Genomic DNA, 14,619 nt, shown 5'->3' on the forward strand with positions numbered 1-14,619 from the left:
GAGTCTATCGTCTCTCTACTTTGTTTATATTAAAACTAGCCGTCCTCGAAGTCAACCACTTGGGTTGGTTTTCCTCTAACACTAGAGGATATTATAGGTTGTTGTAGCCGGAAGAAAGGAAGTGGCGGTTAAATTGTGATGGAGTTGAAGAAAACACAACTTATTCACTTGTACTTTTAGAAGTGTAACAACAAACATGTGATTAAGAGGTTTCAAAGGAAGGTTGATGGTCTACCAGAATCGATTGCCAAAATTTGTGGAACACAACTAATGACTCTTGTTAGGCAAAATTAGCTAGTTAACCCAACTATCTTTTCAGGATCACTCCCAATGTAAAGTTTGAACATGTATGTACTAATTTGCACAAATTTCTACGAGTAAAATTAGCACAAATTCGATGATATTTTGTAGATGATTTGCATGGGTTGGGGATGAGAAGATGAAGATCTAGAGACATCGTCCAATCAAGTGAATTTATGGGTTGAGCAAAAACTATGTCGTCCTAAGTCAATCTTAATTGACTTATTCTGTATGTTCCTGAGACTCTTCTTTATGCCTCAAAGCCGTGGCCAACCAATTTCATGATTGACTTAATGAAGAATATGTCGTATCAAATTATTTCCTAAATTAAACTTTTAGTTTGATCCTCGTTCATTTTGCAGGAGGGTAACAAGGATAAATGTGAAATTCAAATAAAATATTCCTACCAAGATACACATGAAGGAAAATATTTGTATATATATATATATATATATATATATATATATATATCTTCAAAATACAAATAAACTAGAATTATAATTATTTATATATTTACGTTATTTATTTTCAACCATTGTGTTATGCTTCTATTCTAAATAGATATCGAAGTATATAGTTTTTCTCACTCCAAAACCTAGATCTTTGAATGGAAGATAAAAAGGAAAAAGTGAACTTTTGCTTTGGAAACTTAAAACCCACAAACGAATTTGGATCTTATTTTCTAATTGCAGAAGACTAGAATCCTTCTGGGGTATGTTTTTTTGATTGATTTAACATTTTCTGTTTTATCTTCTTTTTCAATCACTAAAATTAATAATGTTGGGACGGCCTTGAATAATTTAAAAGGATACTTCCAAATTATTCAAGATGCCATTCTATCTCTACCTAATCATAACCTTGGGAACATATTTAATGTCAATATTCTGATGGTTCAACTTTAATCAGGATTCAATTTTTTAGTCCCAAAATATAAATTTTTTGATCTTCTTTGTTTTCCAATATAAATATTTAAAATAACTATATTCGATACAAATGTTGTTTACTTTTTTGTCGTCCAATTCAAATCTTTGATGATAACACGTGTTTTTTCCGGGTGACGTAGAATATATGTGGTTCTTAAACCTATCATTTATAGGTTGGGCTCTGTTACCATGTTAAGTTTGTAGTCATGTAACTTAGAACCAATTTTGACAATGAGTGGAGAGGATTCAGATATATTCTTGGTTGCCAAATTGCCCTCCTCCCATGTGGAACCATTCTCACAAATGCCACTCTTAAATTTAATTTACAAAGATTAATTAGAAACAAAGATCTCATAATGAGAAAAGTAGGAGAAAGAGAGGGAGATAAATAGAAGAGAAAAAAATTGGTAGTAAACCGTGGTAAAAAATGACAGCGTTGGTCGGAAGTAGTTGTGGTGAAGGTGAGATGAAACTGAAAATTGAGGAGAAAAATACATTTGTGGAGGATCGTCCATTCACCTATATAACATTTGTGGAGGATCGTCGGTTCACCCTCTTTTTACATTCATTTTAGAAAGCGAAAATGATGAAAAGAAATTCCTTGGTGATAACGGGGAGACAACCTCGTCTACGTGGCTAATAAGATAAGGGGTAGTTTAGTCTTTTTTTTTTGGGTGAAAATATCAAAATATCCTTTGTCTTATTAGGATACCGTCACTTAGGGGTGTAATCGAGTCGAGTCGAGCCGAGTAATAATGTGTTCAAGCTCCGTTCGTGTATTTGACTGTCGAGCTCGAGCTCGAACTCGAGCTCGTTCGAGTAATTGTCCACTTGTTCAAGCTCGGTTCAATTAAATTTGAAAGAGCTCGAACTCGAACTCGAGCTCGCATTGTTTTAAGCTCGTTTATCAAAATACTTCAAATTAAAACTTTCTAAATTCTTCAAAATACTTCAATGATCATTTGTCACATACAATAATAATGATTAATGATTCATATTCCGATAATTTTTTAATGGTTGATATTTCATGTACAAGTTTCAATACTAATACGTAATTATGTACTATACTATTATAAGAGTATGTTAAACGAGTTGTTCACGAGTAGCTCGTGATACAATAAAGAATGTTCAAGCTCGGCTCGTTTATGTAAACGAGCTTGATTTTGAGCTCGTGTTAAGCTCGGGCTCGTTAATATTCGAGTCGAGCACGAGCAATAGTCGAGCCGAGCTCGACCAGCTCGTTAAGAGCTCGGCTCGTGTACACCCCTACCGTCACCTAGAGGGTCACGAACAAAGTTTTTCTATCAATGTTGTTTCAGAGAGAGGGGTTGTGGAGGATTGTCTTTATCTTCTTAAAAGGTAGTGTTATTCTTTTGTATTCAATGACAGCTCCAATGGTTGGTCGGTTGTGGATGCATTATCATTATTCCTATTAATGAAGTACTCACCATACATTTTTATGAAAAAAAAAAACACACACACACACACACACAAGAGAGTTGGTGATGGAGATGACAGCTTGGGTTAACAAAGATGTCTCTTGCTAACCCTAAACGTGACTAGATCAACTCTAAAGATAACATCTACACTTCATATTCCTTATCTCCTTCACTTTTATATTCATTTTCTTTCTATCTCTACAACACAAAACTAAACCTCCCCACTCTCTCTCTCTGTCTCTCTAGAACCTACCATATACTATCTATTATTGTATTCTCATGTTCTTGTGTTATATATAGACAAGTCACAAGAGGCTTCTACTTCATCTCTCCTAATTCCTCTCTCTCTCTCTCTCTCTCTCTCTGGCTTCTCTTTTTAGTTCATCTTAATTTAGACCCATTTTTAAGTGATGGCAGGAATTGCTTTTGGAAGTTTTGATGACACATTCAGTTTAAGTTCTCTCAAGGCCTATCTTGCTGAATTTATCTCCACTCTTCTTTTCGTCTTCGCTGGTGTTGGCTCTGCCATTGCTTTCAGTAATTCATTTCCCCCTTTAATTTCTCCCTCTCCCATACAGTATATATATATATATCATGTTTGCAGCAATACCAAACTTTATATCATATCTAACTATAGAAACCTACTTGATTATATGGAGTAATCCACACTGGCTCTATAGATAATCAATAATAACGCCATATGTACTCTATGTGAAGCTGAGCCTAAGCAGTTGTCGATATTATCTCAGACTTTTGAGCACTGGTGTCCAAGCCCAACAAACATGACATTTATTCTTGGACATTTTTTTTATAGTAGTCTATTCTCTAGACGCTCTCGAAAGTGGCATAAAACTGTCTCAGAATCATTGTAGTTTGTCTATATACATTAACAGTTTATCATTAAGAAAATGACACTATGTCCGGCACGAAGGTTGACATGTCGAGCCATGATCTAGAGAGAAAGTGAAAATTTTTCTCTCTTTAGATCTTGGCCGAAAACGTCAGCCTGTCAGGATTCGGTCGGAACTCGTTCCCAGCATAGCATCACGGCTGTTATCATTAATTGTTGAGAGAAAGTGATGGAAGTCAAAGATAGTTGGATTTCTTTTTTTGGGATTAAAGATTAGGGTTGATAGATTAAAATGATTAATTGTGTTTGGTGTGCAGGCAAATTGACAGCAGGTGGAGCACTTGATCCAGCGGGTCTAGTTGCCATAGCAATAGCACATGCCTTTGCTCTATTTGTTACTGTTGCAATTGCTGCTAATATCTCAGGTGGACATGTCAACCCAGCTGTCACCTTTGGATTGGCTCTTGGTGGACAGATCACCATCCTAACTGGCATCTTTTACTGGATTGCCCAGCTTCTTGGTTCTGTTGTTGCCTGTTTCCTCCTCAAGCTAGTCACTGGGGGATTGGTAATTAAGCTTTACTCACAACAAATATTATCATTTTACAAAAATAATTAGTGAAAAATTAAGAGCTTATATTTTGTAGTCATATACATATTAAACAAGTTTAGGGTAGAAAAGAATGTGTTTTAGAGTTGGTGGATACGTTTCAATGCGTAAAAACAAAAAAAAAATTAAGCTTTTAGAAAGAATATCCATCCGTTGTAGCATATGCTATTTTTAATAAATAATAGCCGTATAAATTTTCATCGAAATGTTTGTCAAAACAAAGTACTACACAATACAGTAAAAGTGAGGCAGGGTAGTATAACATTATAAAAAAAAGTTATTACAATTTCTAATTTTCTTTAAAATAAAACTGTATATATATATGTATATATGTCGTTTAATTGATAGTTGTTATGACATCATTTTCAAAATGGTGGTCTAAGTCGTAGGGAAATATAAGATAAATAAAGAGTAGTGCTAAATGACTCCCAAAAGAGGGGCTAACCACAACCTAAAGCAGATGTGATCGACCCTCGTTGGTTGGTTGGACCGATTCTCTCTAAATGGCCCGGCCGATGTGGGCAGGCCACACCAGTTTCAAGTTGTGGTTGGCCTTTTTTAAAGACCATTTACCATTTCTCATACATAAATAATTTTCTAGATATTTCGATAGTCTGTAATAATTCTTGTAGGCTCGTACACAATTGAACTAATCTGTAATATTAACAAAAAGTATACTCAACCCATCTCCAGGGATTCCCACTTGAACCGTATGTGAGAGAAACCCTTGTTTCTCTCTCCTCTCACATGTCCATTCACGTGGAGAGGTTTCTCTCTCACATGCGATTTAAGTGGGAGTCCCAAGAGGCAGGTTGTGTAGCCTTGTTCTAATATTAATATATTTTTTTCAGGCTGTTCCCACTCACAATGTTGGAGCTGGTATTGGAGCAATAGAAGGAGTAGTATTTGAGATTGTGATCACCTTTGCTTTGGTATACACTGTGTATGCCACAGCTGCTGACCCAAAGAAAGGTTCATTGGGAACCATAGCTCCCATTGCCATTGGTTTCATTGTTGGTGCCAACATCTTAGCTGCTGGACCTTTCTCCGGTGGATCAATGAACCCTGCTCGATCATTTGGACCTGCTGTCGCTAGCGGTGATTTTACCAACCACTGGATTTACTGGGTTGGTCCTCTAGTCGGTGGTGGCTTAGCCGGACTTATTTATGGCAATCTGTTCATTCACTCTGAACATGTTCCACTCGTACAAGAATTCTAAACTCTTAGATCCCACGAAGATCGATAATTGAATGTGAATTTGTAATCCAAATTTGTTTTTTGTAATAAGTAGGGGAAGGGAAAATGCAGCATTTTTTGCTTTTTTTTTTCTTTCTTTTATTTCATTTGATTTGTGATGTTGTATTGTTGTTCATGATTTTAGTGTTTGAATGAGAATCTTGCATGTAAAAATAAGACACAAACTCTTTATTAGTTTGTGGTCATCAATATTGTTCATGAAAAGAAACTCTTTTGTGGTCTTTTATATATTTGATTTGATGGGGGGTATCAATCAAATATTGTCTTAACATTATTGAAAAAAATTTACAATAATGCTACTTAGCTTGACAAACATGACCCAAAAACACCAAAGAAGGCAAATCCAGGGCACTATTTTTCGAGCTAAATATTATTTTCCAAAAAGGAAAAGTAAAAATGCACTCACCATTTTTGTTATATACGCTCACATCTATTGAATGTTGGGTTCTGGGGCTCATATCTAAAACAACCTAGCAGCTAGGTTATGAGCCCTACGTGATCGAATGGAACCAGAGTAGTATTCGGTCTATAGGAACAACCTAGCAGTTGGGTTATGAGCCCTAGGTGATCGAATGGAACCAGAGTAGTATTCGGTCGATAGGAACTACATAAAAAACGTACACCTCTTTTATAGCCCTACATGGACTTCATTCAGCATGAATAAAGAATGAAATTTTGATTTGGGTGAAAATTTTGATTTGTGTAAAAATGAAAATATTTGATCATTTTCAATCGGAATATTTTGATATTTAATTACTCAATCAAACATTGTTAAGTGAAAGTAATTAAATTCGGTTCCGCGAAAACTTCGGTACACATGAAAATATTCATTTTGGTTGAAATATTTCGATTCTTCTTTTTTTTTTTGCTAATATTTCAAATTCCTTGGGCATGACCTATTTTGTAGAATTGTAAAAAGCACAAACCCTAGTCTCATCATCATTGTCATAATTCTCAACAAAAAAAACCATCACTGTCATAATAATCGTCACTGGCGTAGCATCATGTCATGTCCTGTCTTCCTTTTTTTTTCTCACATATTTTTTCCCTCTCTTTATCTCATTTCTTCTGACTTTCTCTTGTATTCTCTTCTCTTCCAAATTGGTTGGTATTATCTTTTTCTTATTTATTTATTTCTTGAAATTTTTTTCTTTCTTATTAATTTAGTTCGATTATGATTGATTTTGTCTATATACAAAGTATTTAATCTGTGTTTTTTTTTTGTTGAAAGAAGTATTTAATCTGCCTTACTAGTCCTTCTTCTATAAGTATACTTTGTTATTTATCGCCTATTTTAATGAAATTATATGGCGATAAAAAATCTCTTTAGTCACGTAAATATGGGGTTCACCTTTTTTTTTTTTGCTTCACTTTAGGCCTTCCAAGTATTTTGGCTGCACCTGGTTACATTTTGGCTACACGTGGTTGCATTTTCCCATCTTGAATTATTCGGAATAATTTCATTAGTCGGTTTCTTGGGAAAATCACAAAGTTTTTCAAGGTACAAAACTTTTTGGCCGGAAAACTTGATTTATCCTAGATAATCCTTTACTACCACTTCTTCTCTTTACATAGGCAAAAATTGACCACAAACTGCCACCTCCAATGACCCTTCAATTATTTTTTTAATTTTCTTCCTCTCTTGGTACAACCATCACCACTTCCAATTATCTCGTCTCTTTCTATCTCCTCTCTCCTCTTTCTTTCTTTCTTTCTTTCTTTCTTTCTTTCATTCTCTCAGCACTAAACGGGTCGTTCTTTCATTCTCTCAGCAATGAACGGGTCGATACGTACAACGCCTAGTATTCATCATTTACGGGTAGAGTTATAAGGGTATTAAATCCCATTTGCTCTCTAATTTCCTGTCTAGGGTTGAACTCTGAGATGTGACAGTGGACTTAAAAAGCCATCTACAGACGCTTTACGCCCAATCGTTCCGGATAGCCAAAAAGGAAAGAGAAGGATGGAGTTTCTCTGGTTTTTGGCATTACGGGCCTCCCACTAGGGGTCCGCACAACGGACTATTAGCTCAATTGTAGAGCACGCCCCTGATAATTGTGTCGTTGTGCATGGGCTATGAAAGCTCTCAGCCACATTGATAGTTTAATGTGCTCAAGAGCTGGAGATATTGATCATCCACGACACATTAGCATGGTGTACTCCTGTTTGAACCAGAGTTTGAAACCAAACTTCTCCTCAGGAGGATAGATAGGGCGTCATGTGAGATTCAATGTAAATCCAACTTTCTATCTCTAAAACTCTCTCTGTACCGACGAGGTAGGTCTTCTTTGTCGAAACTCGCTTCCAAAGCCGTGACTAGGAATTTGAGGACCCTGGGCGAAGTTTGATTATGGCCATTGGTATAATAAAAAAAATTACAAGCAAAAAATTGAACCACGCGCCGATTAACAAAAAGTATACTCAACCCGCCTCTAGGGACTCTCACTTGAACCGCCTGTGAGAGAAATAAGAGTTTCTCTCTCTTCTCACATGTTCAGTCACGTGGAGAGAGAAACCCTTGTTTCTCTCACAGACGGTTCAAGTGGGAGTCCCAAGAGGCGGGTTGTGTAGCCTTGTTGGCCGATTAAAGACTTCTAATGATCACGATAAACTTAAACTAATAAAATAAAATCTTTATACAACGTATAGTTTAGAGTCTAAAGATATGCACCCGCAAAATATTGAACCACGCGCCGCTTAAAGACTTCTAAGTATTTATGTATTGTTAGAATAAAAAAACACCTAAATCTCTTTTTCTTAAAAACACGTCTAAAGATATGCACACACACAACAAAACAGTTTAAAGAAAAAGTGTGACGGAGCATAAATAAGAATTGATTTAGCAATACTCCTCTCAACATAACAATTATAAGGAAAAGGAAAAAAGCAAGTAATGGGTTTCGAACCCGTGTCTCAAGTGTGGAAGCCCACAAACTTGACCACTAGAGCTGATGGAGTTTCATGTTGAAGTGTTTAGGATTACCTATATATAATTGAGTGTGACGTTCATAAGAGGTAGGCCTCTTTGGGAGTGGGGGCCCAGGACGGACGCCCTTCCCGCCCGCCCGCAAACACGGCTCTGATGTCACCAATAAAAAAAATCTCTTCTAACTAAATACATGAAAACCAGAACAAAATCATAGAACCAGTATACTGAAATCCCAACAAATAAAACCATAGACAGAGGAAAAGACCAGAAGTACCATGTATCCTACAACATTATATATAGAAAAAAAAAAGTTAATTTAGACAGCTAGTATTTAAAAAAGGTAGAATAAGGAAAAACACAACAAAAACAGTTACTATTGTCCAAATACAAGATCCATGAAGAGGATGAAGATCTCCCAACTGTCCCCTTCAGAATGCTACAAACCCACGTCACTATCAAGACACAACAGAAAGACTACTTTTCACATCTTATTCAAGTGTTAAAAATGTATACCGCAACCAATGTATAACTCAAGATCACCAATATCAACTCTGAGCGAAAATGTCCACGTTTCCTACTCGATAATGACACTAGACCTGTGATGCGTAGGGTTAGGTTGGTCTGCGACGGCGTGCTGAACAAACTCTTCAGGAGACATGTGAGATCCATGGCAAGCACAAACTATACGAATTCGGTTTTTATCGTACCTATAAGCAACTCCAGATATAGTCTTACCGTTTGGTCCAGGACCCGTAGTACAAACCCAAGGTAAATTTGGGCAGCAACCATTACCACCAAATCTCATACCTGGAGCAATACCGGGCCGTATAGCTGAACCTTCAGGAGGGAAACCTTCGACTACCTGTTGGTGTGATGATTCCTGCTCCTTAGACCTGAAGTTGCTGCTGTTATCTTTAATCTCATTTTGTGTTTGAGAAGAGGAAGATGTACTACCCTCTTCTATAACTATAACTTGCTGTTTTCCACTAGACGCTTTTCTCTCATCATTTGAAGCTTCTGATGAAACATGAGGGAGTCTCTGGGTATTAGCTGCATGAAAGAATGTCATCAAGAAGAAAAATCATGGTTAAGTAAGGCGAGCCAGGAAACAAGTATGATGAGAATAAAACACACAGAGTCATGAAAAAGGATTTTTAATAGGACATAAAGAACGAACTTTGTGAGTTTCGTGGTCTACTACTCAGTTCCCGCCAAGGCATTTAAGCTCAGGCACCTAATTGTTTACATGGTAAAACATCTCCTATAGGTCTACGGCATTTGATAATGCACTTAGACAGATTTAGGTGAAGCCAACGTGGGGAACACCCTTAGTCATCTTCCGGTAAAGTAGGGGTGAGCAGCGGTCGGTTGCTAACCGTTTAGGGTCAGACCAGAGCCAAACCGATCAATAGCGGTTTGGCTAAATTTTCGGCCGAAGCCGAGCCGATCAACTCGCCAACCGACTGTATTTGGCCCGGTTCGACTGAGTTCGGTTGGTCAGTCCGGCCGAACTCAACCAACCAAATAAAACATAAGAAAAATGAAATTAATCGAAAAGAATTATGTATAACAATGGAACTCCTGTGGCTATTTTGTTTGAATTATGGAATTTATGAATTATGACTTTGTAGGAGGCGACATGAAGAAGACTTGAAAACAATATAAAATTAGATTAAATTTTAAGTTTTTACTGGAGGACAAAATTGTTTTTTTTAATATAGACTACGATTGACGTTAGTCATTACATGACATTGATACAAAATCAAGATGTGATAAGCACGATAACTGCCTAAGTTAAACTAGGAATGAAAGAGGCCGGAAGCCCAACAACATATTAGAGGGGCCTAAAGCACGACAAACTTATTATTTATAACTTTTGAATAACCCAAATTCAATAACCATCGATTCCACCTTCTCTGGGAATCAAACCTGAGACCTCCAGTAGTGTTTTGGAGTTTATATCAACACTTTCCACCACTTGAACAAACAAGTGTTGACGAAGGACAAAACTGTTGGAAGTTATAATTTAAAGCCACTTTTTGAACTATTAAAGGTTTAAATCCCTAAAACAATCGTTTCTTTATTTATAGCATTATATTGTACTATATATGTATATATGTATATATATATATATATATATGTATATATATATATATATTTAGTTCGGTCGGTTTGGGTGGTTTTCAAAAACCCAAGTCGAAGACAAATCAAATCGCGATCGGTTCATCGGTTTTTCAGCCGAGCCAAATAATGTTCGGTTCGGCCTAAAAACTATTTGGTTCGGTTCAGCCGAGTTCGGTCTGGTCAACTGTTGCTCACCCTTAGGGAAAAGTCAAGCCAAATGATAAATTTGAGGGAAACTTGCTTAAATGTATATCGGTGACTTGTTTCAAATATATATACTAAAAGCCAAAAGTATTGCATGAAAATCCATTGTGATACTACGGTGATTCAGGTTTGGCAGTTAGCTTATCATCTTGTGAACTTGGGAATAATAATAACATTCATAAAAACTATAAAAGGGTTCTCACCATGTGTTTCACCTTGTTGAACTTCTCTCTCATGCTTCTTTTGGCAACTTAAGTCTTCGCCCGACATTTTACGTTTGTTATTTGTTTCAGGCCAAAGCTTCTTCCCATTCTCGTGATTATCCGATTTTACTTCCTCATCTGCTTTTGATTTATCGTTTGCAACCCAAAGTCCTTCATACTTGATGAACTGTGGATCTTGGCTTTTGTTCAAGTTCTTAGGAGCTTCTGAAACAAAAGAAGACTTCCCAAGGTTGGTAAAAAAGTTCTCCTCTTGAACTTGTTTTCCATAATCCCTCGCATCATTTCTTTTAGATCCATTATCCGAGTCTTGTTTTTGTGTTACATCATCGATCAAGTTGTCAACAGAATCATCTTTCTCCTCCGTTTTAATATTTGAGAAATTACCCTCTTTACTCTCCACTTTACCAACTGATCCACCACAAGGTAGACCCAAGCTCAACTCAATTCCATTACCATCCTCCATTTCATGCAACACGATACAACGCCACGGTTTACAATATTACCCCTGACAAAAATATCAATTCACAAGTAACTTATCTCAGAGAATAATTCAATGTGTTGTCAAATCTAAAACTTCCCACCCTTTCGAACTAACAACCAGATACTCAAGTTAACCTAGAAGAAACTGTGTCTTCTCTATAAAATTGAACATCAAGTCATGAACCCTACCATCATTTACAAACTAACAACCTAAATTCGAACAAATTACAGCAAGGAAAAACAAATTAGACATCTAAATTTCAAATAAAAATCGAAAATTCACTCCTAAAAAATAACCAAATCTTGGGGGAAAAGTACAGCTCAAATACCTAAATCGAGAATAATAAATCATTTATGCGAGACGAATTAGAAGGAAGAGTGAGAAATTAAGCAGTTGAATCATAGGATGGTTTATTACTTAACTGAAACCCTAGGAGAAGAATAACAGATCAGCTGTTGCAGTACTTACATAGAGAGAGAGAGAGAGAGAGAGAGAGAGAAAGAGGGGGAGGGGAAACTTACGAGCTATAAACTTGTATTTTCCGTTTTGGAGTTAAGTGAATAAAGACCGGGCGATCCGGTTTTCCGATGTTTCTTCTAAGTCAGCGACGGAGTGCGGTGGAAGCTCAAGCAGTAACAGGAGGCAACGCTGATCCCTCTCTCTCTCTCTCTCTGGTATTTCAGTTGCCGTCTTTCCGGTTCCCTGTATAGGCAGGCATAGGGCTGGGAAAACGGTCCGAGACCCCGGGGTCCGGCCCGTTCGGCCCGGACCGTTAGAGCCCGCTGCCCGTAGCCACTCCGAGCCGGGCTAACCCGGCCCGATGAATCGGGCTTATTGGGCCGGGCTCGGTCATAACCTCTAATCCGAGTCCCGGCCCGTTATACCCGTCCGTTACCCGAGCCCGATGAAGTCCGCCCGAAAAGCCCGTCCGCTACCCGAGCCCGAGAACCCGCGACCTGCGTGGAATTAGATCCAACGGCTGAGATAGGGTATCTCTTAAATTAGAGATCAACCGTTGGATCTAAACCCATCCCTTCATCTCTTATAAAACCCCTTCATCTCAAACACAAACCCTAATCCCTCTCACTATCTCTGCGCCTCTCTCTCTCTCTCTGCGCCTCTCCCTCTCTCTGCGCCTCTCCCTCTCTAACTCAAACAGAAACTTCACTTAACCCTAACTTCACTTAACCCCTTCATCTCAAATGTTGAAGTTCTTGATGGTGATCTTCTCGGGCAAGCAGTAGTTCTTGATTATGTTTGGTGGGGAAAACCCTATTTTGGGTTGTTTTTGGTTGTTGAAGCAAATTCGAGTTTGGTGGAAAAACCCTAACTTTGGGTTGTTGAAGCAAATCAGGGTTTGGTGGAAATGCCCTAATTTGGGTTGTTGATGATTTGTGCAAGTTCGAGTGGGTCTGTAGCTTTTTTTTTATTCCTTTTATTTACTTGCTTTCTTTCATTGTTCATAAAATTAGAAAGGGTTTGGATTTTTTTTTTTTTGAAATCGAATTTAAGATCTTTTGTTTAAGCTCAATAATGGCGAAATGGGTATAGAGGGAAGAGGGCGATTTTGTTGTTGCTGGAGTTGTGATTGTTGATGATGATACAGGACTTGTTGATGATGTCTATGTTGGAACTTGAAAAATTAGGGTTTTACTTGTTCATGATGTCTGTGTTGTGATTGTTGATGATGTTTTTTTTACCCTCACTATTAAAGAGAATTGTTTATTGAAAACTTAAAAAATTAGGGTTTTTTTTTAGTTGTAAATGAATTGTGAAAGAATTTGGAACTTAGGGTTTTACTTGTTTTATTTTACTAAATTTTTTTACTGAAATTACCCGAGCCCGTCCGGCCCGCGTCCGATGTAGCCCGCTCGGGCAGTCGGGCTCGGACGGGCTACGGGCACTGATATTGGGACTTCTGTCCGGCCCGATCCGCCCGACTTCCTATCGCGGGCTCGGCTTATCCGAGCCCGATCCGCCCGAGTCCGGCTCATAGTTGCCCGAGCCCGTCCGAATCCGCCCGATTCCCACCCCTAGGCAGGCACCTCCTCATACGCCTAGTTGTACCGAACACTTATACTAACCGATAGAAGTTCTATACGCGTCCAGTATAATTGCTGTAGGCGCCGTGTTTCAGTCAAAATTTGAGATGGCCGTCCTTGTGTAAATGAGGTTGTGTTGGCTCTGGGGGGAAAGAAAGAAAATCTTAAAGGGTATAATAATGGACTTCAAAAAATATTGTAGTAATAAAATTTCTTCTTATTTTTCATCGCCTCCCATTTTCGACCACCTCCGACCATCACCATTTACTTTTTTTTTTTTCTCTCTCTCTCTCCTCCCTTTCTACTTCTACCCTTCGTTCCACCTCTACATCTACCTCCATTTATCTTTCTCCTTTCTCTCTCATATTCCCTCTCTCTCTCTTCGGACATAGAAAATTAGAGGGATCAGGTAGAAAAAGAGGAAGGGAGGGAGAGTACTGATGGGAAGAGAGATGTTTTTTAGAAAGAGAGAGAGTGAGAGATAAATTGTAAAGATTGAGATTTACGAGACAGAGCGAGAGAAATAAGGGTGAATTTAAGAGAGATAACGACGAGAGGCCATTGTGAGCCCTTAGTGGGATTTGAAAGAAACCAAAAACGCAAACATCGCGTCTCTAACCCAAGACTAGACAAACAACACATTATTGTATAGGAGGAAAATGTCATTTTTTTTGTTGAAAGAGGAAAATGTCATTTCACGACACAAAAATAAGCAACTTGTTTGTTTATTTAAGCAGAAAGTAAAAAAGTTTGGACACAGAAATATTTCCGACTTCACGTATTAATATTTGACTCTTTTTTTAAGTTTAAACTTTTTTAGTTTTTGACTTTAAAATTAAGGACAGTGGCAGATTGGGCTAAAAAAAGATTGTACTGGCGAAAAAACCCGCCAGAATATCATAATAGCAAAAAAAAGCCACTGATCGAGAATTACGTAGAAGGAAATAAGAAATTGAAAATAAGCTGTGAGTCCTGCCTATAAATCTCAGTTGTTGGTCTTCAAACCTCTTTAACCTAGGCAAGGCGATTTATCTCTCTAGATTCTGATTCTAGAATGAACAGATCACTGTTATCAAGGTCACCACCATATTCTTAAATATTTTTTTTATATTAAATGTACTTTGATATTTGTAAATATTTTAAATATATATATATATATATATATATATATATATATATATATATATATATATATATATATATATATATATATATATATATTGGTGTCAGAAGTC

The 14,619-nt window shown here is 37.4% G+C and overlaps 2 protein-coding genes across 2 annotated transcripts; one reads left to right on the forward strand and one right to left on the reverse strand.

Moving 5' to 3' along the window:
* The first annotated feature begins 2,682 nt into the window (after nt 1-2,682).
* LOC147539568 (aquaporin TIP2-1-like) lies at nt 2,683-5,533 on the forward strand. Its single transcript, XM_086641387.1, has 3 exons — nt 2,683-3,199; nt 3,830-4,080; nt 4,974-5,533. Exons 1-3 carry the CDS (start codon nt 3,073-3,075, stop codon nt 5,340-5,342), a joined length of 747 nt encoding a protein of 248 aa, XP_086497513.1. The 5' UTR covers nt 2,683-3,072; the 3' UTR covers nt 5,343-5,533.
* Nucleotides 5,534-8,531: 2,998 nt separating this feature from the next.
* Nucleotides 8,532-14,363, reverse strand: LOC147539569 (uncharacterized). The gene is made up of 4 exons (XM_086641798.1): nt 13,388-14,363; nt 11,864-12,064; nt 10,841-11,366; nt 8,532-9,359 (listed from the first exon to the last, which is right to left on the reverse strand). The coding sequence occupies exons 3-4, from the start codon at nt 11,322-11,324 to the stop codon at nt 8,884-8,886; spliced, it is 960 nt and encodes a 319-aa protein (XP_086497924.1). The 5' UTR covers nt 11,325-11,366; nt 11,864-12,064; nt 13,388-14,363; the 3' UTR covers nt 8,532-8,883.
* Between the last annotated feature and the right edge of the window lie 256 nt (nt 14,364-14,619).

Source organism: Eschscholzia californica, unplaced genomic scaffold (assembly GCF_041429995.1).
Source record: "Eschscholzia californica isolate CP2 unplaced genomic scaffold, dmEscCali1.0.p SCAF_5, whole genome shotgun sequence".
NCBI classification, from domain to species: domain Eukaryota; kingdom Viridiplantae; phylum Streptophyta; class Magnoliopsida; order Ranunculales; family Papaveraceae; genus Eschscholzia; species Eschscholzia californica.